Raw genomic sequence first — 26,891 nt, forward strand, 5'->3', positions numbered from 1 at the left:
ACGGCTGAAATTTCCATCACCCGCTACACTGTGTTTCCCAACTTCTCTCCTGAAAAGCCCGACTCTAATGTAATTAATTAATTTTATTTACAGCGTGGTAACAGGCCCTTCCAGCCCAACGAGTCCGCGCCGCCCTTTTTTTAAAACCCAAATTAACCTACCCGTACGTCTTTGGAATGTGGGAGGAAACCAGAGCACCCGGAGGAAACCCACGCAGACACGGGGTAACGTATAAACTCCTTACAGACAGTGGCGGGAATTGAACCCAGGTCGCTGGCACTGTAATAGCGTCGCGCTAACCGCTACGCTACCGTTAGGCTCTGCTCCCTAACCAGATGAAATACTTTATCTGTCTCCACTGCAAAAGGTCCCCTCCATATTCCCGAAAACATCAATCAGATTAAGATTTAGCCTTCTAAATTCCAGGGAATACAACCCCAGTTTTTTCAACCATGTATGATTCTGTTAAATCTACACTGTACTCCCTCGGAGACCAATCTATCCTCCCTAAGACTGGGTTGTTAGGAAGGTTCACAGTGCTCCAGGCATAGAACATAGAACAGTACAGCACAGGAACAGGCCCTTCAGCCCACGATGTTGTGCCGAACACATTGCCAGATCAAACTAAATCTCTTCTGCCTGCACATGATCCATCTCCCTCCATTCCCTGCATGTTCATGTGTCTAACAGCCTCTTAAATGCCACTTTTGTATCTGCTTTCACCACTACCCCTAGCAGCCCGTTCCAGGCACCCACCACTCTCTGGGTAAAAAACTTGCCCCACACATCTCCTTTAAACTTTCTCCCCCACACCTTAAATGCAGGTCCTCTGGTACGTGACATTTCTACCCTGGGAAAAAGATTCTGACTGTCTGCTCTATCTATGTCTCTGATAATTTTATAAACCTCTATCAGCCCCACAGCACCAGCATAATCTAACCAGGTTTATGTTCTAACAACTTACTAAACTCCCACCCTCCAGTTATCGAGGTAAGGTTACAACAGTTGGTACCTGTCTATGGCACTTTATGATATATTTACTCAGATCCTCTATTAGCTTAGAAAAATAGAGGGCTAAGCCTAGTAATTTCTAAGGTAGGGACATGTTCAGCACAACTTTGTGGGCCGAAGGACCTGTATTGTGCTGTAGGTTTTCTATGTTTCTATGTTTTTATCCCCAAGTCTCTGAGTAAATCGGTTCCATCTTCCCCTAAGGGCACAGATGTTATAGTCTGGAACTTGAGATCTCAAATACAGAAGCTGTGATAATACATCTTTAACATACGAAGTACAACTTCAATGTACAATCTGCAGCCTACCCCTGGAGCTTTTGTTTATTTTTTCAAAACTCAAGAGATACAGATGGTTACCCTCTTGATCGTCTGGTTTGTGTGCCTGTCTTAACCACAGTTCATATTATGACCCCATGTATTAAAATAAACCTCCACTGCTCACAGTTTCCTACAGAGGCGGCACAGGCATTTTCCTGTTCTGTTCTACTGCATTCAACTCAACTGTAAGGTTTTTTTTCCCAGGACATAACCACGTTTGTAAAGAAATCAAAGAGAAAAAAGCTTTGATTGTTCACTAAATGCCAAGGCAATTGAGATACTTTTGGCCGGGTTCCAAACGAGAGGTCTCAGTTGCAGGCCAACGTGCTTTAATCTAGTGGGAACAGCCACAAACACATTAAGGCGCCTCGTCAGATAGGAACATCGCAGTTTAAAATTGTTGCTGAACTTTACAGAGACAGAGTATGCTTCTCATTGAATGCTCATTAAAGTACGTTTCCCACCCACATTAGAATGCTTTCACTTCATAAAAAGGCTTAATTGTTGAATGGGTAATCTCTCTTTCATGACCAACTTCCAACATATCAGTGCGTCCACAATCTTTGCTCTGCCTTCCTTTTTGTCCTCTTGTTCCTCATCATTTCAAGATGCCCCTTCTACACATTCTTCCCACATCCCTGACATGTCAAGCAGCGAATTGTCTACTGCTACAACTCTTCTCAAAACTGTCTGAAATTTGTATTAGGACACTGTTTCTCTTGCAATATATTCAGAAAGATGCACCAGCGCCTCGACTTTCTTAGAAGCTTAAGGAGATTTGGCATGTCACCAAATACTCTAACAAACTTCTACAAGTGGACTGTTGAAAGTATCCTGACTGGTTGTATAATGACCTGGTACCGCAATTCCAATGCACAGGAACGTAAGAAGCTGCAGAGAGCAGTGGACACAGACCAGTCCATCACGGGCACATCCCTCCCCACCACTGACAGCATCTACAGGAGGCGCTGCCTCAAGAAGGTGGCATCTATCAACAAGGATCCCCACCGTCCGGGCCATGCCCTCTTCTCACTGCTACTGTCAGGCAGGAGGTACAGAAGCCTGAAGTCCCACACCACCAGGTTCAGGAACAGCTACTTTCCTACAACCATCAGGTTCTTGAACCGACCTGCACAACCCTAACCCCACCTCAGCAACAGAACACTACGGACCACCTCTTGCACTGCCGTGGACTTGTTTTCGATTGTGTCTTTGCTATTTTTTGCAAAAAGGCCTTGCTTTTGCACAGTCTATTTTTTCACTGAATGGTAAAATTTTATGTATAATTTACATTCAGTGTGTTATCTGTACCCATGTGTCTGCGATGCTGCTGTGAGCGAATTTTTCCATTGTAGTCTTAACCGTACCTCACCGTACTCGTGCACATGACGATAAAATCAACTTGACTAATGCAAAATATGCATGTGACACAGTATGTGGGTAACAGTGAGAAGGATTGCAAGAGGGTTTAGGCATTCTGGTGGGATGGGCAGACATGTGGCAGATGAAGTTTAATGTAGAGAAGCAACACATTCAGTCGAATAGTCTGAGACCTTAAACATCGACTCTATTTCCCTTTCCATAGATGCTGCCTGACCCGCTGAGTGTTTCCAGCATTTTCAGATTTTATGTTTTGATTTTCAACACATTCTGGCGGGGTGAGCAACATATAAAAGGTACAATCGCAGAGAAGAAGCAGCAACAGATCTCTGAACATGGCAGGGCAAGTTAGAGTCATAGAGTTGTACAGCATGGAAAAAGGCCCTTCAGCCCACACATGTCCATGTCGACAAAGATGCGTATTCAAGCTAATTCCTTTTCCCAGCACTTGTCTCACATCCCTCAAACTCTTGTCATCCATTTACCTGTCCACATACTTCTTAAATGTACCTGATGTACCTGCCTCAACCGCTTCCTCTGGCAGCTGGTTCCATATATCTACCACCCACTGTGTAAAAAAGTTGCCCCTCAGGTACTTATTAAAAACCTTTCACATTTAACCTTAAAAGTGTGTCCTCTAGTATTCGATTCCCCAACCCTGGAAAAAAGACTGCTCACCCTTTCTATGCCCCTCATGATTTTATATACCTCTATGAGATCACCCCTCAGTCTCCTATGCTCCAAGGAGCAAAGGCCTAGCCTGTCCAACCTCTCCCTATAACTCAGTCCCTCGAGTCCTGGCAACATCCTCGTAAATCTTTTTTGCACTCTTTCCAGTTTAATCACATCCTTCCTATAACAGGGTGACCAAAACTGAACATAATACACCAAGTGCAGCCTCACCAACATCCTGTACAATCAAAACATAACCTCCCAAGCTCTATATTCAACGCCCTGACTGATGAAGGCCAGTGTGCCAAAAGCCAAAAGTTGAGAAAGTATAAATATGGGCACAGAATACATAAGCAGGGCAGTTATGTTGAACTTTTCTTAAACATTGGTTCTGCCCCAAATAAGGAATTAGAACCATAGAACACTACAGCACAGAAAACAGGCCATTCAGCCCTTCTAGTCTGTGCCGAAACTTTATTCCGCTAGTCCCATTGACCTGCATCCAGTCCATAACCCTCCAGACCTCTCCCATCCATGTATCTATCCAATTTACTCTTAAAACTTGAGAGCGAGCCCACATTTACCACGTCAGACGGCAGCTCGTTCCACATTCCTACCACTCTCAGAGTGAAGAAGTTCCCCCTAATGTTCCCCCTAAACCTTTCCCCTTTCACCCTAAAGCCATGTCCTCTCGTACTTATCTCTCCTAATCTAGGTGGAAAGAGCCTACTTGCATTTACTCGCATTTACTCTGATTAATTTTGTAAACCTCTATCAAATCTCCCCTCATTCTTCTACGCTCCAAGGAATAAAGTCCTAACCTGTTCAGTCTTTCCTTGTAACTCAACTCCTGAAGACCTGGCAACATTCAAGTAAACCTTCTAGAAACCCTATCAGTTCTATCAGGTGAAGCAACAATTCTAGGGTACTCACAATGTGGTCTTCTCTACTTTGAAGAAACCCAATGCAGATTGCTGAGCGCCTGTTTTCAGTGTGCACTCTGTGCATTCACTGATACTTGCATAACATCCACACATGATTCCAGTCCTACACCATGTCATTGGCTCTCAATGACAGTCATGAATGGCTAATGTCACCCATACAGCAATCACAAACGGGGATAAACTAATATCGCAACGTCAAGGCTGTGGTGAAGTTGGTGTCGAGTGAAGGACATTAAAGTGTAGATTCTGCCCCATTCCTTACCCAAGACATAGATCTCCCAATTGAGGACAGCTGTACTGAAGCGATATTTGGAGAACTGCATGGGCCTGCACTCTGTCCATTTGTCCCTCCTTGGGTCGTACCGAAACATTCTGTTGCTGAGCCAATCAGGTTCTTCATCAGGAAGGTCCATCTGCAGAACAGAAAGCACAGCAAGGTGGAAACCAAGAGGGAGCCATATTCACAGGGAGGCATCAAACTGGCAGCCAGCGTGGATAATATTCCCGCAAGGACAAGCAAACACACTAATCAATGCCACACAGAAAATGCTGGAGGAACTCAGCGGGTCTGGCAGCATCTGTGGAGGGAAATGGACAGTTGATGTTTTGGGTTGAGACCCTTCATCTGCATGTAAAGATAGGAGGGAGATAGCCAGTAGAAAGAGGTGAGGGGAAGGGATGGTCAAAATCAAAGTCAGGTTTATTGTCATCTGCACAAGTCCATGTGTGCACAGGTGCAATGAAAAACTTACTTGCAGCAGCATCACAGGCACAGAGTATCAGAGCAAGACCCAGGTGAGGAGGGGTGATAGGCAGATGGAGGATGTTACTATCTCCACTCTTCCCTCCTCCACCCCTTCCTTTCGCCTCTCTATACCGGCTCTCTCCCCTCTATCTCTCAGTCCAGATGAAGGGTCTCGACCAGAAACGTCGACTGTCCGTTTCCCTCCACAGACACTGCCTGACCCGCTGAGTTCCTCCAGCACTTTGTGTGTTGCTCCAGGTTCCAGCGTCTGCCGTCTTTTGTGTCTCCACAAACCAGCGCCAATTGATAAAGTTTATTTGGTGAAAATGCAGAACAATTGCAGCTCATGAGAGAGATCTCCGTGGTTGAATTCTGAGCAAAGTCTAACGTCCCCCCAGATTACCATTAAAGTCTGTTCTTTGCCCATCTGCTGAGTCCAGATTAACCGCTGACTTACTATCTGCAGATCCGTGAGATTGGCTGTGTATTACTGGGAGATCGCGTGTTCCTTCAGTGTCCTCTCCTGTGGTGTCTAGTGAATACTGTTTGCCGTGAGATGGATTGCATCTGACGTCTTATGCTGGCAAGTGGCAAAATATCAACAGCTGGTGCGTGGCTGGGAGCCAGGGCCAGAGTCAGGAACACTAATGGTCTGGAGTGTTTGACAAGGAGAAACTTCCTTAGAAGGTGTTGTACAGCAGTGAATCGCTCCATGGATGTGTTATTGCAGCCTCAGTGTCAATGCCAGTGGTCTTACTTGCATTTTTTTGTTATCACGGGAAGTCCGTGCCTCTTATATATCACATGGGGAACATGGCAGAGAAAAGAACCTGCTCCTGTGATTCATTCATTCAATGCGAAATGGGGAAAATGCAGGTTCGATTTTGGACACGGCCTATCTCAGTTATCCTATCTCAGTCAGAGCAGCTGGAGGGTGTGTTATCAATCTCAATACCACAGGCAGGGGAAAATTAAAAATGACTCTCTACTGTGTCACCCTGTGGCTGATTGGGTGACCACCTCAACTTAATAGTCAGCGATTTGTGGGTTCAAGTCCCACAAGAGATGATCACAAAATTCCTCCTGCACTGTCCTTGGGACAAGCTTGGATGGAGCATCTTGGTTGGCATGGACCAGTTGGGCCAAAGGGCCTGTTTCCGTTCTGTATAACTCTATGACTCTAGTAGGCTGACACCTTAGAGCAGTATTGGCATTGGTTTATTATTGTCACTTGTACCGAGGTACAGTGAAAAACTTGTCTTGCATACTGATCATACAGGTCAATTCATTACACAGTTATATTGGGTTAGTACAGAGTGCATTGATATAGTACAGGTGAAAACAATAACAGTACAGAGTAAAGTGTCACAGCTACAGAGAAAGTGCAGTGCAATAAGGTGCAAGGTCACAACAAGGTAGATCGTGAGGTCGGAGTCCATCTCATCGTATAAGGGAATGTATAAGTACATCGTATAAGTACTGAGAGACTGCTGTACTGTGGTTGGTGTCACTTGTTAAGTGTGAATGTAAACTGAAGCCTTACCTTCTTCAGTTTTAAGTAAAAGTCCCCCAAGATTGGTATTGGTAATATTATTGTCACATGTACCGAGGTACAGTGAAAAACTTGACTTGCATACCGTTCATACAGATCAATTCATTACACAGATCTTTGACTAATAAAAGAGACCAGGTGAGATTTTACTTTACAATATTTATCCCTAACCCAACATCACAAAAAGCAGATGATATGGCCTTTATTGCATTTCTTTTTGTTCAAATTGGCTGCTGCATTTTCTATGTTACAGCAGTGCCTACACTTCATCAGTTGCATAGATCTTTGGGATATCCTGAGTCTGTGAACACCACCAGAGAAATGAAAGTCAATGTATCTACACTGTGAACAGCCCTACTCAAATCACCCCTCCCACAGAAGGTTAATAGAACAAAGTAACGAGCATAAACTAAAAATAGAAAATGAATTTATTTGGCCACCCTGGTGCATGTCAAACCTAGTTGTCCCTCCAAGGGTATCTTTTGATACCTGTTTCTCAAACCAACTGTCGATGGTTCAGGCAAAACCCAAACCAGCGCACACTGGTCCAGATGAAGGGTCTCAACCCGAAACGCCGACTGCCCACTTCTCTCCACAGATGCTGCCCGACCCACTGAGTTCCTCCAGCAGTTTGTCTATTTGCTCCAGGTTCCAGCGTCCGCAGTCTCTTGTGTCGCCAGTACACACTGGTCTTCGTCAGTTCACCCAGATTAGCACAGACAGGGGATCAATTTTCTGATCTCTGTGGCTTACTACAACAGTACACACCATTTTAAATGCCCTCTAGGAATTAGAGTCATAGAGTCACACAGCATAGAAACAGGCCCTTCAGCCCAACTGGTCCATGCTGACCAAGATTCCCATCTAAGCTAGTCCCATTTGCCCGCGTTTGGCCCATATCCCTCTAAACCTATCCTATCCATGTACCTGTCCAGGTGTCTTTTAATATGTTGTTAATGTACCTGCCTCAACCACTTCCTCTGGCAGCTCTTTCCATATACTGACCACCCTCTGGGTGAAAAAGGTTTCTCCTCAGGTTCCTGTTAAATCTCAGCAGGTCGAGCAGCATCTCTGGGGGGGAAATGACCCTCACCATCCGGGACATGCTCTCTCCTCATTACTACCATCAGGGAGGAGGTACAGGAGCCTGAAGACCCACACTCAATGATTCAGGAATAGCTTCTTTCTCTTTGTCATCAGATTTCTGAACGGTCCATGAACCCATGAACACTACCTTGTTATTCCTGTTTTTTTGCACCATTTAGTCATTGTTGTAATTTATAGATTTTTATGTCTTTGCACTGTACTGCTGCCACAAAACAACAAATTTCATGTCATATATCGGTGATAATAAATCTGATTCTGAAGGGAATGAGAGGGAAGGAATGCATCAGTCTTGATGCAGGGTTTCAACTTGAAACATCAACAACTCCTTTCCCTCCACAGGTGCTGCTCGATCTGCTGAGCTCCTCCAGCAGATTGTTTGTTGCTCCTGGGAGAAAGGCTGTGTGCATTCACCCTATCTATATGATCTTGAAAGGATCGAGGTTTATCTGGAGTACATGCATGCTAACGCAGCCAGCACAGCTCTGCGAGCAACTTAACCTGTGGCGTCCATCCTCCCATCACGTAGATCTGGTTGCCCACGGTGACCGTGCCGTGACACGCCAAAGGCAAAGGCAAGGGGGCGGCGCTCCTCCACTGGCCCGTTTCCAGGGTGTACTTGTCCACACAGTTCGTGATCATATACCGGTTCTTCAGCTTCATCTGGCCTCCGATGAGGTACAGGTTACCCTGAACTGTTCCCACGCTGTAGAGTTCTCGGAAAGGAGCAGAGCAGAGCTTTTCCCAGTATTGATTTCCTCGGACGTGGTACCTGAAGGTCGTGGGAAAACAGTGGTGGGTTATCAATGTCATACAGGATGCACTTCAATATACAGGACCTCCCCGGGCTATGGACTCCTGACTTAACGGACACCCCGTAAATATGAACAAGCATTCAGGAGACTGGCGGGATGGACGGGGATGGATTTGTCGGCTACTGCAGGGTGGGAATGGGGCATTTTGCATGTGCCTTCTCTCCTTACCCCTTCTCCCCCAAGCCCCAATAATCAGGAGCTGGGTGGAACCGAGCAGCGCGTGGGAGTGCTGAGCAGACTCACTCATTCACTCATTGAGTCAGTGAGGCCGGCTGGCGGCTGCTCTTCCCACGCCTGCTCACCCCCTCATGACCACTGTTCCCGTGACTCTCTCCCGCTTACGAGCAGTTCTGGTGACGAAAAATTCTCAGGAACGAAACCTTGTCATGACCTGGGAACTGCCTGCAGTTAACTATATAAGTTAACAGTAGTTACTAACATAGTTAACTGTCACCACTAGTCTAATTCCTGGGATGAGACAATCATCCTACCACAAGCAGTTAAAGGAGTTGGATCTGTATTCTTTGGTGTTTAGAACAAGGGGTGATCTTATTGGAACATCTCAGATCCCAACAGAGTAGATGTTGAGATGTTTCCACAAGTGGGAGGGTCTTGAATGAGGGGACGTAGTAAGAGGATAAGAGGGTGGTCATTTAAAACTGAGGTGTGTCGGAACGTCTTCTCATGGAGGTTGGAAAATCTCTGGAGTTCTCTTAGCCCAGAAGGTTGTGGAGGCCGGATCACTAATCGTACCTAAAGAGGAAGACAAGGCTTTGAAAGGTCAGGGAATTGAAGTCCATGTGGAACTAGCACAGAAGAGGAGCAGAAGGCTGGGACTGAGCAGCCATGACCGTATTGAATGGTGGGGCAAGAGGGGCCTACTCTTACACATGGAACATAGAACACTACAGCACAGTACAGGCCCTTCGGCCCACAATGTTGTGCTGACATCTTATCCTGCTCTAAGATCTATCGAACCCTTCCCTCCCACATAGCCCCCTATTTTTCTATCATTCATGTGTCTATCTAAGAGTCTTTTAAATGTCCCTAATGTATCTGCTTCCACAACCTCCGCCGGCAGTGTGTTCCACACACCTACCACTCTCTGTGTAAAAAACTTACCCCTGACATCCCCCTTATACCTTCCTCCAATCAATTTAAAATTATGTCCCCTCATTGTCGCCCTGGGAAAAAGTCTCCTGACTGTCCACTCGATCTATGCCTCTTATCATCTTGTACACCTCTATCAACTCACCTCTCATCCTCCTCCGCTCCAAAGAGAAAAGCCCTAGCTCACTCAACCTATCCTAATATTTTCTTGTATTCTTCCATAACACAGGAGCACACTGGTTAAGTCACCAGACTAGCAATCTAGAGATAAGAAGTCAAATCCCAAAATAATATTTAGGAAATCTAAATTGGTTGAATAAGTAAATTTGGAATTAAAATGCAACAGATTGTTGCAAAGATTCATCTGGTTCACTAATGTCATTTAGGCAAAGGTATCTGCCACCCTTAAGATAAAATAAGATTTCTTTATTAGTCACATATACATTGAAACACACAGTGAAGTACATCTTTTGCGTAGAGTGTTCTGGGAGCAGCTCGCAAGTGTCGCCACGCTTCCAGTGCCAACATAGCATGACCACAACTTCCTAACCCGTATGTCTTTGGAATGTGGGAGGAATCTGGAGCACCCACGCAGACATGGGGACAACATACATACTCCTTACAGACAGTGGCCGGAATTGAACTGGGGTTGCTGGCGCTGTCAAGCGTTACGCTAACCGCTATACTACCGTGCCTGCCCGGCAAGTATGAGGCTGCATGCTCTCATCAATGTGACTGAAATGTGTAATTAGGGTCATATTGAGAACGTGTATAAGGTATAATGAAAGGTTAGGAGAGTAAAAGATTGTGAGCCCTGAAACGTGAATTAAAGGGTACATCACTATGGCTGTAATAGACTGCTTGAAATAGCTGTGCTTCGCTTTGCAGTGCCTTGCTTCAGAGATTTTGCTTGCTTCAGCTAGTTTTCTTCAGCCTTGAGGTATGATTATACAGTACAATCAGTTCTTGTCTCAACAAGTCTGCACAATTGACTCTTGCTCCACTAAACTGACCCTGAGCCCACCATGAGAAACCTTATGTATACAAAGATAACCGGTGGAACAAGATGGTCTGAAAAGATTAAGGAACTATAGCTTTAGTAACTTTTTTTTAAGTAAATTCCTTTGTCTGTAACCAATCACGATGTAGAAAATAAGTGCCATGCTGCCTGACTAATGCATGATCATTCCTTGTACGGTAATTGTTTGCACCTCTGAAAAAGTATGAGAATGTATGTAGATCAATGTATCTCAGAGACCACCCGGTCCGGGACGTAGGTGCCTGGCTTGGTGCTCTCTCCTTGGATCAAGTAATAAAGAGATTGAACAAGAACAGTGGCCTTTTGAGTCTTCTCTTCGACCAAATTCGACAATATAAGCCGGACAGTAAATGCTGGACTTGCAACACCCTCAGACCATGAAATGAATTAACAAAAGAGGAAATATCTGAATGGTTTGGAGGGATCTGGCAGTATAGATCCACAAAGCATTACAAGTAGCAATACAGGTCCACAAAGCCATCAGTCCTATTCAAAAGCAGAGGAGTTTTGCAAAAGCTACAAAGGACCTTGGATGGACCATCCCTGGAGTGCTGTGTACGGGCCAACCCACCATATTACAAAAGGGATACAGAAACAACAATGAGGGTACAAAAAAGATTGTCAAGGGAGTGAATATTGAATAGAGCAGATACTTAGGAAAGCTAGCAGAATGTTATCGTTTACTGTGAGGGGAACTAAACAAAAAAGGACGATTATGCTTCAGTAATGCAGGGTGACCATATCTGGAGTACAGTGCACAGTCTGGCTTCCCTTATTGAAACAAAGGATGTTAGTGCATGAGACTAATAATTGGAATGGCAGATTAATGGAAAGAACAGATTAAGCTTGCATCCTCTGGAGTTTAGAAGACTGAGAGGTGACTTAATTGAAACATAAAAGACCCTGAGGGGCCTTGACAGGGTGGATGTGGAGAGGTTGTTTCATCTTGGGGGAGAATCTTGAACTAAAGGAACAAAGATTTGTATTCTTCACTCTCTGGTATAACTTGTGTATATCTGTGTTCTGTGTGTTTTCTTTACCTACGTGCCTGTGATGCTGCTGCAAGCATGTTTTTCAATATTCCTGTACCTCACTGTACTTGTGCACATGACAATAGACTTGACTTCACTTGAATTAATGGATCACATATATAAGATGGAGATGAGGCAAATATCGTCTCTCAGAGGGCCATGAGTCTTTGGAACTCTTTTCCTCAAAGGATGGTTCCCACCTGTTTTAAGAAGACCACTATCATCCCGATACCTAAGAAGAATAAGGTAACATCGACCGGTGGCTCTGACATCCACCATCATGAAGTGCTTTGAGAGGCTGGTCATGGCACGCATCAACTCCAGCCTCCTGGAAAACCTCGACCCACTGCAATACACCTACCACCGAAACAGGTCTACAGTGGACACCATCTCCCTGGCCCTACACTCATCTCTGGAACATCTGGACAGTAAAGACACCTACGTTAGACTATTGTTTATTGACTACAGCTCTGCCTTCAATACTATAATTTCAAGCAAACTCATCATCAAACTCTGAGACCTGGGATTCAACACCTGCCTCTGCAACTGGATCCTTGACTTTCTGACCAATAGACCACAATCAGTGAGGACAGGCAGCAACACCTCCAGCATGATTATTCTCAACACTGGTACCCCACAAGGCTGCGTCCTCAGCCCTCTACTCTACTCCCTATATACTCATGACTGTGTGGCCAGATTCTGCTCTAACTCCATCTACAAGTTTGCAGATGATACCACCGTAGTAGGCCATATCTCAAATAATGATGAGTCGGAGTACAGGAAGGAGATAGCAAGCTTAAGTGACATGGTGTCATGACAACAACCTTCCCTCAATGTCAGCAAAACAACAGAGCTGGTCATTGACTTCAGGAAAGGGGGCGGTGCACATGCGCCTGTCTACATCAATGGTGCTGAGGTCAAGAGGGTTGAGAGCTTCAAGTTCCTGAAAGTGAACATCACCAACAGCCTGTCCTGGTCCAACCACATCGACGCCACGGCTAAGAAAGCTCACCAGCACCTTTACTTCCTCAGGAGGCTAAAGAAATTTGCCATGTTCCCTTTAACATTCACCAACTTTTATCGATGTAGAGTTGAGGCTACAGTCATGATCTTATTATATAGCAGTGCAGGCTCAAGAGGAGGAATGATCTATTCCTGCTCCCTAACTTATAAGCTTAATAAAACTTCTGGTTTTATATAAAACCATGTTGCTACTTGTAACGATTTGTAGACCTGTCTCTTTTGAATGTTCCCTCTCCACATACTAAGAGAACATCCTACAAAAGACAGAAGACCCAGAGACGCCAACATCTTTGAAATCCCAGGGCAATTTCCAGATCAGAGGAACGTTAGGAATAAAAGAATTATGTTCACCCCATCAAACCTCTTCAGTCAGAGTCTGGTCCAAGTGAACCTCAGTGCTAATTCCTCTCACACCTGGCCTGAGAGAAATCTACCGAACTCTTTCCTGAAATACGACAGGGTTTTTTAAGAGACTCTTAGATAGGCACATGGATGAAAGAAAAATAGAGGGTTATGGGAGGTGGAGAGGGGGATAAGGTTTATTTAGGTTGGCACAACATCGTGGGCCAAAGGGCCCATACTGTGCTGTACTGTTCTATGTATATGTCCCTAGTATCCACAGCCTTATTTTAATAACCTCTTTCGAAAGGAAGATTAAACCCAATGGGTCTGCATGTGGCTCTTCTGTATTCTGTGTGTGACATGCCTTTTAAGAAATAATCATTTAAAGTCAATTCTGTTCTTAAAACTTGTCACTTATTTTTTTGCTTCATTGCTTTTGTTAATCCATCTCAACTCTTTTCCATAACAGTAAAGAAGTGTGGTCTCAAAATAAGAGTTAGAGCAGAGATGAGGAGAGATTTCTTCACTCAGAGGATGGTGAATGTTTGGAACTCTCTACTGCAGGAGGGCAGTGGAGGCTCCGTCACTGAGTTCCTTCAAAACACAGAGCAATAGATTTCCGGATATCAGGGAAATCAAAATCAGGTTTATTATCATTGACACATGTGAAATTTGTTGTTTTGCGGCAGCAGTACGGTGCAAGACATAAAAATTACTATAAGTTACAAAAATAAATAAATAGTGCACAAGAGGAATAACAAGGTCGTGTTCATGGGTTCATGGACCGTTCAGAAATCTGATGGCAGAGGGGAAGAAGATGTTCCTGAATCATTGAGTGTGGGTCTTCAGGCCCCTGTACCTCCTCCCTGATGGTAGTAATGAGAAGAGGGCATGTCCTGGATGGTGAGGGTCCTTACTGATGGATGCCACCTTCTTGAGGAACCACCTCTTGAAGATGTCCTCGATGGTGGGGAGGGTTGTGCCCGTGATGGAGCTGGCTGAGTCTACAACCCTCTCCAGCCTCTTGCGATCCTGTGCATTGGAGCCTCCATACCAGGCGGTGATGTAACCATTCAGAATGCTCTCCACCATATATCTATACAAATTTGCAAGAGTCTTTGGTGACGTACCAAATCTCCTCAAATCCTAAAGAAGTAGAGCAGCTGGTGTGCCTTCCTCGTGATCAAAGAGGGAGTGCAGGAAAATGGAGCCAAGGTAGAAGATTGGCCACGATCTTGATGATTGGTGGAGCAGCAGGTTCGAAGGAACGTAGACCGTAGAACAGTACAGCACAGAAACAGGCCTTTCGGCCCACGGTGCCTGTGCTGACCATGATGCCAAATTAAACCTAATCCCTTCTGCCTGTACATGGTCCATATCCCTCCACTCCCCGTGTGTTCATGTGCCTGTCTAAAAGCCTCTTGAACGCCTCTGTTGTATCTGCCTCCACCATCACCCCAGGCAGCACATTCCAGGCATCCACCACTCTGTGTAAAAACCTTGCCCCGCACATTTCCTTTGAACTTTCCCCTTCTCACCTTAAATGCATGCTAGTATTAGACATTTTGACCTTGGGAAAAAAGATACCAGCTGTCTACTCCGTCTATGCCTCTCATAATGTTATAAACCTCTATCAGGTCTCCCCTCAGCCCCTGCCGCTCCAGAGAAAACAACACAAGTTTGTCCAGCCTCTCCTTATAGTACATGCCCTCTGACAGCTGTTCTCGAAGTCTGCACATTTAGAGTCATAGAGCACAAACAGACCCTTCAGCCCAACTGGTCCATGCTGACAAAGATGGCCATTTGAGGAAATCTCATTTTATTCTCATATTGTTACTCTGGAAGCTTTCTGTGCACAAAGTAGATGTCTGCCTCCTATATTAGAGCACTTTATTGTTTGAGGAGTGACATTCAAGAGGTTTTTAGACAGGCACATGAAGGTGCAGGGAATGGAGGGATATGGATCATGTGCGATCTTCAAAGGTTGTCGAAGGTTACAACGGCATCAAGATAAGTGGGCAAAGGCATGGCAGATGGAATTTAACTCAGACACACATGAAGTGATGCATTTTGAGAAGTTAAACCAGGGCAGGACATATACAGTGAATTACAGGGCACTGGGGAGTGTTGTAGAATGGAGAGACCCAGAGGTACAAGTACATATTTCCCTGAAAGTGGTGACACAGGTATTCAGGGTGGTGAAGAAGGCATCTGGCATACTTGCCTGCATCAGTCACAGAACTGAATACAGGAATTGGGACATCATGTCACAAGATGCTGGTGAAACCACACTGAGAGTATTGTGTGCAGTGTTCCGATTGCCCAGCTGTAGGAAGGATGTGATTAAGCTGGAGAAGGTACAGAAAAGATTCACAAGGATGTTGCCAGGACTGGTGGGCTTGAGACCAGACAGGCTGGGACTGTTTTCCCTGGAGCAAAAGAGGCTGAGGGATGACCTGATAGAGGTTTATAAAATCATGAGGGGCAGAGATATGATAGACGTCACTGTCTTTTGCCCCAGGGGAGACTAAAACTAGAGGACATAAGTTTAGGGTGAGGGGGGAAAGATTTAAATGGGACCTGAGGGGCAAGTTTTTCACACAGAGGGTGGTGGATATATGGAACGAGCTGCCAGAGGAAGTGGTAGCGGTGGGTAGTATCACACATGTAAAAGACATGGATGTGAAAGATTTAGAGGGGCATGGGCAAAATGTAGGTACATGGAACCAGCAGGGGTAGGCACTTAGTTGGCACTGGTGAGTTGGGCTGAAGGGCCTGTTTCCATACTGCATAACTCTCTGATTGCAACATGCAATAAAATGCAGCCCGTTTCAGTCACTTTCTTCAGTGTGAACAACGCAGAAACAGGTCATTTAGCCCACTGGTACATGCTGGTGTTTATTCTCCACTACAATCCTCATTTCAACTAACCTATTGGCTTAACCTTTCTCTCTCATGTGCTTACCCAGCTTCCCTTTAAATGATGCCATATGTCCAATCACTTCCTGACCACAGGAGTAAACATTTTCTCCTGAATTCCATCCCAAATTCATTAGGTGACCAATATGTTTATGTCACCTCGTGTGGATTCTACCACATGGAAAAACAAATCTATTTTTACACTGACAAAACCTCTCTAAATTTTAAAGGCCTTTCACAGGGCAATTAATCAAGCTTCCCTTTTCCAAACTCCAACTGAATAAATCTTTCTGGCATGGTAGTGTAGCAGTTAGCGTAACGCTATTACAGCGCCAGCGACCCGGGTTCAATTCCTGACGCTGTCTGTGAGGAGTTTGTATGTTCTCCCTGTGTCTGCGTGGGTTTCCTCCAGGTGCTCTGGTTTCCTCCCACATTCCAAAGATGTATGGGTTAGGAGCTGTGGGCATGCTATGTTGGCGCCGGAAGAGTGACGACACTTGCGGGCTGCCCCCCCAACACATTCTCAGTAACACAAAAAGACACATTTCACTGTGTTTCCATAGTACCAAGTACAGCACAAAACAGGCCCTTCAGCCCACCATGATGTACATGTCACTAATAAATAAATATCTTAATATCTTATATATCTATCTTTCTCAATAATTAAACACTTTCAATTTTGGTTCCATCGTGGGTTTATTTTGTATCTTCTCCAGTGTCTCCATCTGTTCTGTATAATAAGGAGGCTAAAACTGTCTACAATACTCCAAATGTGGTCTCGAGCACATGCCAAACAGGTTTACCTGATTTTCTTTGCTTTGTAATCTTATTTTTTTGGAAACAAATCTCAGTTTTTTTTTCCTATTGCATTCTTTAAAGGTCTTTGTTAACGTATGTTGTTTCTTTTAATGGTTTATGCACCTGTTCCAGTTCAGCATGTCTGCAATGACCCTCACCGATTTTTACAGACGCACTATAGAAAGCATCCTATCTGGATGCATCACAGCTTGGTATGGCAACTGCTCTGCCCAAGACCACAAGAAATTGCAGACAGTTGTGAACACAGCCCAGTCCATCATGCAAACCAATCTCTCTTCCACTGACTCTGTCCATACTTCCTGCTGTCTCGGGAAAGCAGCCAACATAATCAAGGACCCCTCCCACCCCGGGCATTCTCTATTCCTCCACCTCCCATCAGGAAGAAGATACAAAAGCTTGAAAACTCATACCACCAGGCTCAAGGACAGCTTCTATCCCATTGTTATAAGACTGTTGAACGGACCTCGTATGATAAAGATGAACTCATGATCTCACAGTGTACCTCATCATGGCCCTTGCACCTTATTGTCTGCCCGCACTGCTCTTTCTCTGTGACTGTAACACTTTATTCTGCATTCTGTTATTGTTTTCCCTTTGTACTCCTCGATGTACTGGTGTATGGAATGATCTGTCTGGATGGTATGGAAATCAAAAGCTTTTAACTGCATCTCGGTACATGTGACAATAATAAACCAATTACCAATTAAATCTTTGGAATTCCCTGCTGTAGACTGTATTGAGTTTATTCAAGGTTTGAATCAGTAGTATTTTGGAATTTAAGGAAATTAGGTGGGAAAATAGATGAGGCACAAGATCTGCAATGATCTTATTGAATGGCAGAGCAGGTTCAAGGGATGGTCTACACCATCTTCTGTTTATTGTGTTCCTATGCCTAGATTCCTTCAAAGTCAAACTCAAAGTCGAGTTTATTGTCAAATGCACATGTGTGCACAGGTGCAATGAAAAAAACTTACTTGCAGCAGCATCACAGGCACATAGCATCAGATAAGCAGCATTCACAAGAAAAACATCAATTAAACATGTTATACACAATTTTTACAAGAAAGAACATAACTGGAACAAAAAACCTCCATTTTAATGCAAAGTGATCAAAGTGGTCATAATGTTGCTGAACTGTAGTGATGAGGGGTGCGCCAGTTGGTTCAAGAACTGAATGGCTGAAGGGAAGTAGCTGTTCTTGAACCTCTCGGCCTCTCCCCTCCCAGTAGGTAGGAAACCTGTGGCATTAAATTCTCCTTAACTCAAGATAATAACATTCAGAAAATGCGATGCACTTGGGTGCAGGAAGAACCTTGAGAACGATGGGACAAAAGTACCCCGCCATGGTGACACTGCTCCTCCGCTCTCTTGTGTAGTCCCTTAACCCAATACTTGGATGGCCCTTACCCAACTTTCTCCCCCAGTAAAGAAAGTCACCAACGGTACTCACCTCACTATCTCCACATCCTTCGTCTTTTGCCTCGATAGCTTTGTCACTCCAGCTTCACCAGTTAAAATAATGTCATTATTCTCTGTCACAACTCCAGTGCAAACATATCCCAAAGTTTCACCGTATCTCGGTGACACAATGTAATAAGATTTCTTGGTTTTGGGAGCATAGCAATAGTTGGTTTCAGTATAACTGCGGTGTCTTGATTTTATTCCTTGACCATTGATACCAATGCAGAGAAGGAGATCAGTGCTCTCCATCCCGTAGCGTAGACTGAGAGAAGGTTGTTGCTGTGCCTTGTGGATGGTGTCCAGAGCAACTTGAATCACGTTACAGCAGTCCACGTTGCTAAGGAGGACTGTGTTCCTTTTAAGAGTCTCTCTCAGGAAGGTAGGACTTACGAGCACCAACCTTACTTGCTTCAAGAGTTCCACGAGGTGTACCACCCGTGACTTCCGGTCGTGGTTAACCCATCGAAGAACCAAATCCAAGATGGTCTCCTCACGCGAAATATTGAGATCGTCAGAGCAGATTAAGGGCAGCAACTGATGCTCCTCTAGATCTAGAACTTCCTCCTGCAGACAGACCTCTGCAAAGTGCCGATGAAGGTACTTATTTGCTTGCTCAGACAGCTCCTCTGCTCCAAGCTGCTTTGCAAAGTAATAAACCCCTAGGCAGTTTGAGGCATCCATATGGTCCAACATGTACTTCTGGCAAGCCACGAAAATGGTTTCCATCTGGAGGAAGTAAGCCATGGTGGCCACTCCTTGGACATTCGAGTTGGTGAGGCACAGATCAGAACTATACATGTAGTTTAGGATGGTCGCCACGCTCTCTGGTTGCACATCATGGAGCGCGACTTCCCTCTGACTGCATTCTGCCAGGCCACAGGTGAACATTGCCTTGAAGTATGGGCTGAACGCAGCCAGCAGAAGCCGATGACACGGGAACTTGGACCCTTGGGTCACAAGCACCACATCGGTCAACTCATCGGAGTCTTTCATCTTGTTGATATGATGAAGCAAATCCAAGCTGTGTTTGACCTTGACGCTGTTCCCAATCTCCACAACCGCTGCCATCTTCTATTCTCTCTCTGAATTAGGCTTCTAAAAGGTTTGGTGATATTTACATTCACTGTTATTGTATCAGATTGATTGTCATTTATGACACCTCAATTTGTAACACCCATGAACCCTAATCTTCATTGCCTGTAAATGGAACAGATAAAAGGTGAGTTATTCAGAACTTCCCACACTCAATGATTCAGGAACAGATTCTTCCCCTCCGCCATCAGATTTCTGAACAGCCCATGAACCCATTATCACTATCTCTTATTAATCTACTACTTTTTTATTTTTGTAATTTATGGGAATGTTTTGTCTTTGCACTGTACTGCTGCTGCAAAACAACATATTTCATGTCATATAAGTCAGCGATAATAAATCTGATTCTGAACATCATGTTACAACATCCAAGATTAGAGTAAACCTCCGATAATTCGCTCTCTCAAGAGACAGAGATCCCAATGGTTCAGTATCTACAGATACAGATCAGTTTATTGTCATACGCACCAAGGTGCAATGAAATTTCTTGCTCATGTGAACTCAAAGAGCAAACAGTATATATGGTAATAATAAATATAACAAGGGCAAAACAGCAGAATGATGCAAAGACTGTGGTGCAAACTGAAGTAGTGCAAAAAGAAATGCTAAAGTGACAATAACAGAATAACCGAGAGAGGTGGAATTAAGAGTCTGAGAATGTGGCAGCGCTACCGGGAAGGCGCGTGTGAAAGAGGTGACTGGTTCACTGGGTAATGTTTGCCTCGCTCCCTTTCCATTCAGTGGGGCTCCGGTTCCCGCACTCCCTGTCCAGTCACCAGGATTCCGGTTCCCGCACTCCCAGTCCAGTCACCAGGATTCCGGTTCCCGCACTCCCAGTCCAGTCACCAGGATTCCGGTTCCCGCACTCCCTGTCCAGTCACCAGGATTCCAGTTCCCACACTCCCTGTCCAATTACCTGGGTTCCACTTTCTGTGCTCCGTTTAACCTTACATGATATTCATTATAATACTCTGTAACATCTAAGAAAAAAATCACCTTAAAGAGTGTTGGGCTACTAATAGAAATTACATCCAATAGGTCAGAATGTTGGTGTAGTCCATCACAATTATGGGCAACTCAAGTTCTGGCCATTGTAAACCTGATGAAGGTTCTCGGCCTGAGACGTCGACTGTTCAATTCCCTCCATGGATGCTGCCTGACCTCCTAAGTTCCTCCAGCATTTTGTGTTCATCGCTGCAGATTTTCAGCATCTGCAGAATATCTTGTGTCTCCATTGTAAACCATGCATTGCATTTGTCCCAAGACTTCCAAAGCTTGTCCTGAATAAATATCAGGACTGACTGTGTTCCATTCTGAAGGAAAATGACCGAACTGCATTTCATTTGGTGTCCTTCCACATAAAGCAACAGCAGTTGTGACAACCTGGTAGTTGATTTTACATCACTCAGGACTGGAACCTTCAGGAAAGTCCTGTCGTCACACACCACAGATACTTGTAGCATTTATAACATACAAGGTAAATTCTGGATTATCTGCAGCAGTTATAATATTGTGCAAATTCCCTGTTTGTCGCCTACCTTGAGTAATTTCTTCTCCCTAGACCTTTCTTGTCTACATACTTTCCCAAGAGGGAGAAGGGTGGGGAAACTATCTGCTTCTATCAATTGGCTTGCATCCTTTCTTCTGATACAAGTAGTACATAGTTTCTTTAAGCAAACAGCTGCATGGGGTATAATCCTAAGTATATCTATAAAAGTAACTTGTGCCACTTATGGTCACATGGTGTTGCCTTTGTTTCTGGACCAAAGCTTAGGGAGGTGTCAGAGACACAAGAGACTGCAGATGCTGGAATCTGGAGCAACACATAATCTGCTGAAGGAACTCAGTGGGTCGAGCAGCGTCTGCAGATGGAAATTGACAGTTGACGTTTTGGGTCGAGACCCTACATCTGGTCTCCAACCGAAATGTCGACTGTCCATCTCCATCTACGGATGCTGCCTGACCTGCTGAGTTCCTCCAGCAGCTCGTTTTTTGCTTTGGGAGGTGTCCTCTGGATGTAGCCTTCATTACATCTGTGGTTGACAGACAGCTGAACTCCCTGGTGATCTTGGCTGTCACCTGTCACCTTCCTGGGACCAGTTGAGAAAGGTACCTTGGTCAGCATGGATGAGTTGGGCCGAAGTTACCATGCTGTATAACTCTGACTCATTTCCATAGAAGTTTCTACAGATGTACAGTGGAGAGCATTCTGAATGGTTGCATCACTGCCTCATGGAGGCTGTAATGCACAGGATCGCAGGAGGCTGCAGAGGGTTGTAGACTCAGCCAGCTCCATCACAGGCACAACCCTCCCCACCATCGAGGACATCTTCAAGAGGCGGTGCCTCAAGAAGGCGGCATCCATCACTTAAAGACCCTCAGCACCCGGGACATGCCCTCTTCTCGTTACTACCATCAGGGAGGAGGTACAGGAGCCTGAAGACCCACACTCAATGATTCAGAAACAGTTTCTTCCCCTCCGCCATCAGATTTCTGAATAGTCCATGAACACTGCCTTGTTATTCCTTTTTTCCCCATTATTTATTCACTTTTGTAATTTATAGTAATTTTATGTCTTTGCACTGTACTGCTGCCGCAAAACAACATATTTCTTGACATATAAGTTGGTGATAATAAATCTGATTCTGATTCTGAAGTTGCAATCATGCTCACCAGATCAAATGCTAAGTTTTTTCTGTGCCCAACAGCTTAGACGAACATGTCTGATAGAATTATCCAACAACTCGCTGAAGTGGCAATACTTTGATAGCTTTTTCAGTGTGATGGCTTCTCCCCAGCTATTGATGGGGTGTGCCAGATTTAAGCTCCTCACTAAAAAGAACAACACTGTGAAGTAACATTTTCCCATTCTCACTGCGGGACTTGTCTGGCTTTGCTGGGACTCAGGGTTCTAATAAACTGAACGTAACCACCTGGTTGTAGGGAGAGAAGAAGGAAAGGATCTGCTCTGAAACACCTCCAAGGCCACAATAGTGGGTAGAAGAGAACGTTGTTACTGTGGACAGTCAGAGACTTTTTCCCAGGGCGACAATGGCTAACAGGAGGGGACATAATTTTAAGGTGATTGGAGGAAGGTATAAGGGGGATGTCAGAGGTAAGTTTTTTTTTACACAGAGAGTGGTGGGTGTGTGGAACGCACTGCCGGCAGACGTTGTGGGGGCAGATACATTAGGGACATTTAAGAGACTCTTAGATAGACACACGAATGATAGAAAAATAGGGGGTGATGTGGGAGGGAAGGGTTAGATAGATCTTAGAGCAGGATAAAATGTTGGCACAACATTGTGGGCCGAAGGGCCTGTACTGTGCTGTAGTGTTCTATGTTCTATGTAATAAGAGATAACTAGAGGCCTCGGTTAACATAGAAAAATACCTATGTGGTTAGACTTGAGATGCTTTTAAGGTTGGGGGGGGGTTCAAAGATGAGGTGGGGGGGCAAGATTTTTTTTTACGCAGAGTGGTAGGTGCCTGGAACGGGTTACCGGGGTAGTAGAGGAAGCAGGTAGTTTAGTGGAGTTTAAGAGGCTTTTAGATAGACACATGAATATGAAGGGAAAGGAGGGATATGGATGATAAGATAAGATATCTTTATTAGTCACATGTACATCGAAACACACAGTGAAATGCATCTTTTGTGTAGAGTGTTCTGGGAGCAGCCCACAAGTGTCGCCACGCTTCCGGCGCCAACATAGCATGCCCACAACCTCCTAACCCGTACGTCTTTGGAATGTGGGAGGAAACCAGAGCACCCGGAGGAAACCCACGCAGACACAGGGAGAACGTACAAAATCCTTACAGACAGCAGCAGGAATTGAACCCGAGTCACTGGCATTGTATTAGCGTTACGCTAACCGCTACACTACCGCACAGGAGGAGGACATTTAGTATAAATTGGCATCAAGATCAGCAAAACATTTTGGGCCAAATGGCCTGTACACTGCTGTACTGGTCTGTGTTCTGTGTTCGTTGAGATCCACTTGGGGAAACTATCAGGAGCAATCATTTCCATGCTCCTGTGTACCTGACCGGCTCAGTACCACTAACTAGGATGCTACACATTTGGTGCTGGGAAACATTTCCAACCACAGGACCCAACAGTCTCCTCCCGCTGTCCTGTCCTTAGTGCGACAGGCTCAAATCCTGTGCATCATCACAGGACCCAGAGTTTGTGGAAACATTCCCATGGACTTTGTAATTCTCATAAAGTATCCAAGACTTCAGAACAGACCCAGAGACTTCACTGGCATGGAACAGGGAATCACTGGATCATTACTACATAGGAAAAGACCATTTAGCCTCTCAAACCCATGCCAGCTGTCAGCAAGAGAAATCCATTTAGTTCCCTTCCCAGCTCTTTTTCCTGTGGCCATGCAACCTTTACCTTCCTCAAATATCCGCCCAATCCCCCTTAGAATGCAACGACCGAATCTGCTTCCCTTGCCTTTACTGTAACCCTATTGTTGTATGGGAGGTGGGACAGTAGAGCGACCCCGGTTCAATTCTCGCCGCCGTCTGTAAGGACTTTGTACGTTCTCCCCGTGTCTGCGTGGGTTTCCTCCGGGCGCTCCGGTTTCCTCCCACATTCCAAAGGCGTACGGGTTAGGAAGCTGTGGGCGTGCTATGTTGGCGCCAGAAGCGTGGCGACACTTGCGGGCTGCCCCCAGAACACTCTACGCAAAAGATGCACTTCACTGTGTGTTTCGATGTACATGTGACTAAAAAAGATATCTTAGATAATCTTGCAGAGTCTTTCAGGCAATGCGTTCCAGATCATAACAACTCGCTGAATACAACAATTGCCATCTCCCTAGCTCACATTCACTGCGACTTCAGCCTTTGCAGTAAGACTGTCATTTTCAAAGCAACTTATGAGAACAGTTTTTGTTTAACCTTACACACTATTAACTATTTTTAACCCTGTGCTGATCCCAATATAAAAGCCCTTTTTTTAAAAACACAAAGCAGATTTTATGAGACGCCTTACTGCAAACACATTTGGGCATTTACATGATCCACACGCCTTAATGACTTAGCATTAAAAATAGATTCCAGACATCAACACCACCGCTGACAACCTCCACTGAACAAAAATAAGGGTTTATTTGACAGAGGCAACTCCCAAAGTACTGCACACAGCAAAGCACGGCATTTTAAGGATTTACTTATTACTTACCTCTAATATAACCTCATCAGAATCTTGCTGAGGGTATAAAGAACAATGTCAAATCCAATTTACAACACAGTGACAGGTGGTGTGAGCTTCAGAAAGAGAGAGAGAGAGAGAGAGACAACTTGTTCAGAACTTTGCAATGCTTTTGCCTAAACACTGTATAATTTTATATTGTTCCATAAGAAATAAAAAATACATCTAAATCCCGAAACTTTTTTTAACTGTAGTTATAAGATCATGCTATTTCAGATCCTCCCTAAGTGTTTATGGCATAAACTGATTGGGCTACTCCTCCGCTGTCGTCATTAGCCTCCTCCTGTTTGCGGTTTTGCTATTGGTTTATATTGCTGTCAATCACATGGATCGCCCTACGGCATTGTGGGGGATGTAGTTTCGCAGGCTGCCCTGCAGTATGATAGCTAAAATCCTTTGGGAAGAATTAATTACCATTGATGGTAATTTTATTCCTTAATTATATTGAAAAGTTATCAGCAAAATTTCCTATTTTTCCTCTAAACTGAATCACAAGATGACCTAGAAAGGGGCCTGTCACCATTCAGTGTCACCCCAAATGATGGTAAAACTCCCAAGGTGTTCTACAGGACTGTTACTGCTCAACTTTGACACTGAAGTGCGTAAGATCTTAGGCAGAAGGAAGCAAGATCAACTTTCATTACCCATCCCTAACCTCGTGAACCACTGTAGTTGGTGTGGTGACCATGCTCCCCTAGTGCTGTCAGACAGGGAACCAGACCCAGTGAGTATGAAGACCAAGTTGGGGTGATGTGAGGCTAGAGTGAAGTATAAATGTTGGCAAGGACTAATTGGATCAAAAGATCTATTTCTATGTTGTATTTCCTCTGTAATACTGTTTTCTTATGCATTAATAGCTTGGGTGTACAGGACACCATTTCAAAATATATAGCTAACACAAAACTTACAGACTCATAGAGTCATACAATGCAGAAACAGGCCCTTCAGTCCAACTGGAGACACAAGAAATTCTGCAGATGCTGGAATCTGGAACAATGCACAAAAAGTGCTGGAGTCCAACTCATCCGTGCTGACCGAGATTTCCAGTGAAGCTATTCCCATATCCCTCAGAGAAGAAAAACGAGGCAAACAGAGCGAGGTGGGTGAAGGGGGAGATAGCCGGGCACATGTGCTTAAAATTTTGGAGGTGGTAAAATAGATTGGGAAATTCATTAAAAAAATGGGTTCCTGGGCTACATATGTTATAGAGTCACAGAGTCATACAGCACAGAAACAGGCCCTTCGGCCCAACTTGTCCATGCCAACCAAGATGCCCATCTAAGCTAGTCCCATTTGCCCACATGTGACCCATATCTCTCTAAAACTTTCCTTTCCATGTACCTCTCCAAGTGTCTTTTAAATATTATTATTGTACCTGCCTCAACCACTTCCTCTGGCAGCTCGTTCCATATACTCACCACCCTCTGCGTGGAAAAGGTGCCCTTTTTCAGCATTTTCTGTTTATTGAAGATGTTGCCAGGACTTGAGGGCCTGAGTTATAGGGACAGGTTGGCCAGGTGAGGTCTTTATTCCTTGGAACGTAGGAGAATGAGGGGCGACCTTATAGAAGTGTTTAAAATTATGAGAGGCATAGATAAAGTGGACGGTAACAGTCTTTTCCCCAGGGTAGGAGAGTCCAAAACTAGGGGGCATAGGTTTAGGGTGAGAGGGGAAAAATTTAAAAGGGACCTGAGGAGCAACTTTTTCACGCAGAGGGTGGTGAGTGTATGGAACGAGCTGCCAGGGGAAGTGGGTGAGGCAGGTACAATCAGATCATTTAAGAAGCACTTGGATAGGTACATGGAGAGGCGGGGCTTAGAGGGATAAGGGTCGAATGCAGGAAACTGGGACTAGCTGGTTGGGCACCGTGGTCGGCATGGACTGGTTGGGCTGAAGGGCCTGTATCCATGCTGTATTGCTCTATGACTCTATAAATAGCCAACCTCTACCAACCTCCATCTGCCATCTATTTGAATATCCCTTAATCAGTTATGTTCAAGGATAAACATGGTAGTTTGCAGACTGTCTTATAATTTAACCCCTTCAGTCAGTATCGTTCCACCAAATTTGAACTGGGTTTCTTTCGAAGGACAATAACATGCATTTTTTTTTCGGGAATGAAGAGTAGGTTTAAAAAAAAGAACAAGGTTGCTAAGCGCCATGTGATTAATGTTTAAGTGCCCCAGTAATTCCCTCTGAAATTGCTCGACCCCCACTTCCTCCAGGACAGTGAGGGCTGGGCAATACATGCTGGCCTTTCCCATGACGTCGAGACACTGAAAGATGCA

The 26,891-nt window shown here is 44.7% G+C and overlaps 1 protein-coding gene across 1 annotated transcript in view; it reads right to left on the reverse strand.

Moving 5' to 3' along the window:
- Nucleotides 1–24,663, reverse strand: part of kbtbd12 (kelch repeat and BTB (POZ) domain containing 12) — a 42,956-nt gene extending 18,293 nt beyond the window's left edge. Inside the window, exons 1-4 of the mRNA XM_052017504.1 lie at nucleotides 24,574–24,663; nucleotides 18,277–19,484; nucleotides 8,230–8,500; nucleotides 4,590–4,740 (exon numbers count right to left, since the gene is read on the reverse strand). Of these exons, the coding sequence (XP_051873464.1) occupies nucleotides 4,590–4,740; nucleotides 8,230–8,500; nucleotides 18,277–19,355 (1,501 nt within the window). The 5' untranslated portion in view covers nucleotides 19,356–19,484; nucleotides 24,574–24,663. The remainder of the gene's footprint in view (nucleotides 1–4,589; nucleotides 4,741–8,229; nucleotides 8,501–18,276; nucleotides 19,485–24,573) is intronic.
- Nucleotides 24,664–26,891: the final 2,228 nt, after the last annotated feature.

This window comes from Pristis pectinata, chromosome 6 (assembly GCF_009764475.1).
Source record: "Pristis pectinata isolate sPriPec2 chromosome 6, sPriPec2.1.pri, whole genome shotgun sequence".
NCBI classification, from domain to species: domain Eukaryota; kingdom Metazoa; phylum Chordata; class Chondrichthyes; order Rhinopristiformes; family Pristidae; genus Pristis; species Pristis pectinata.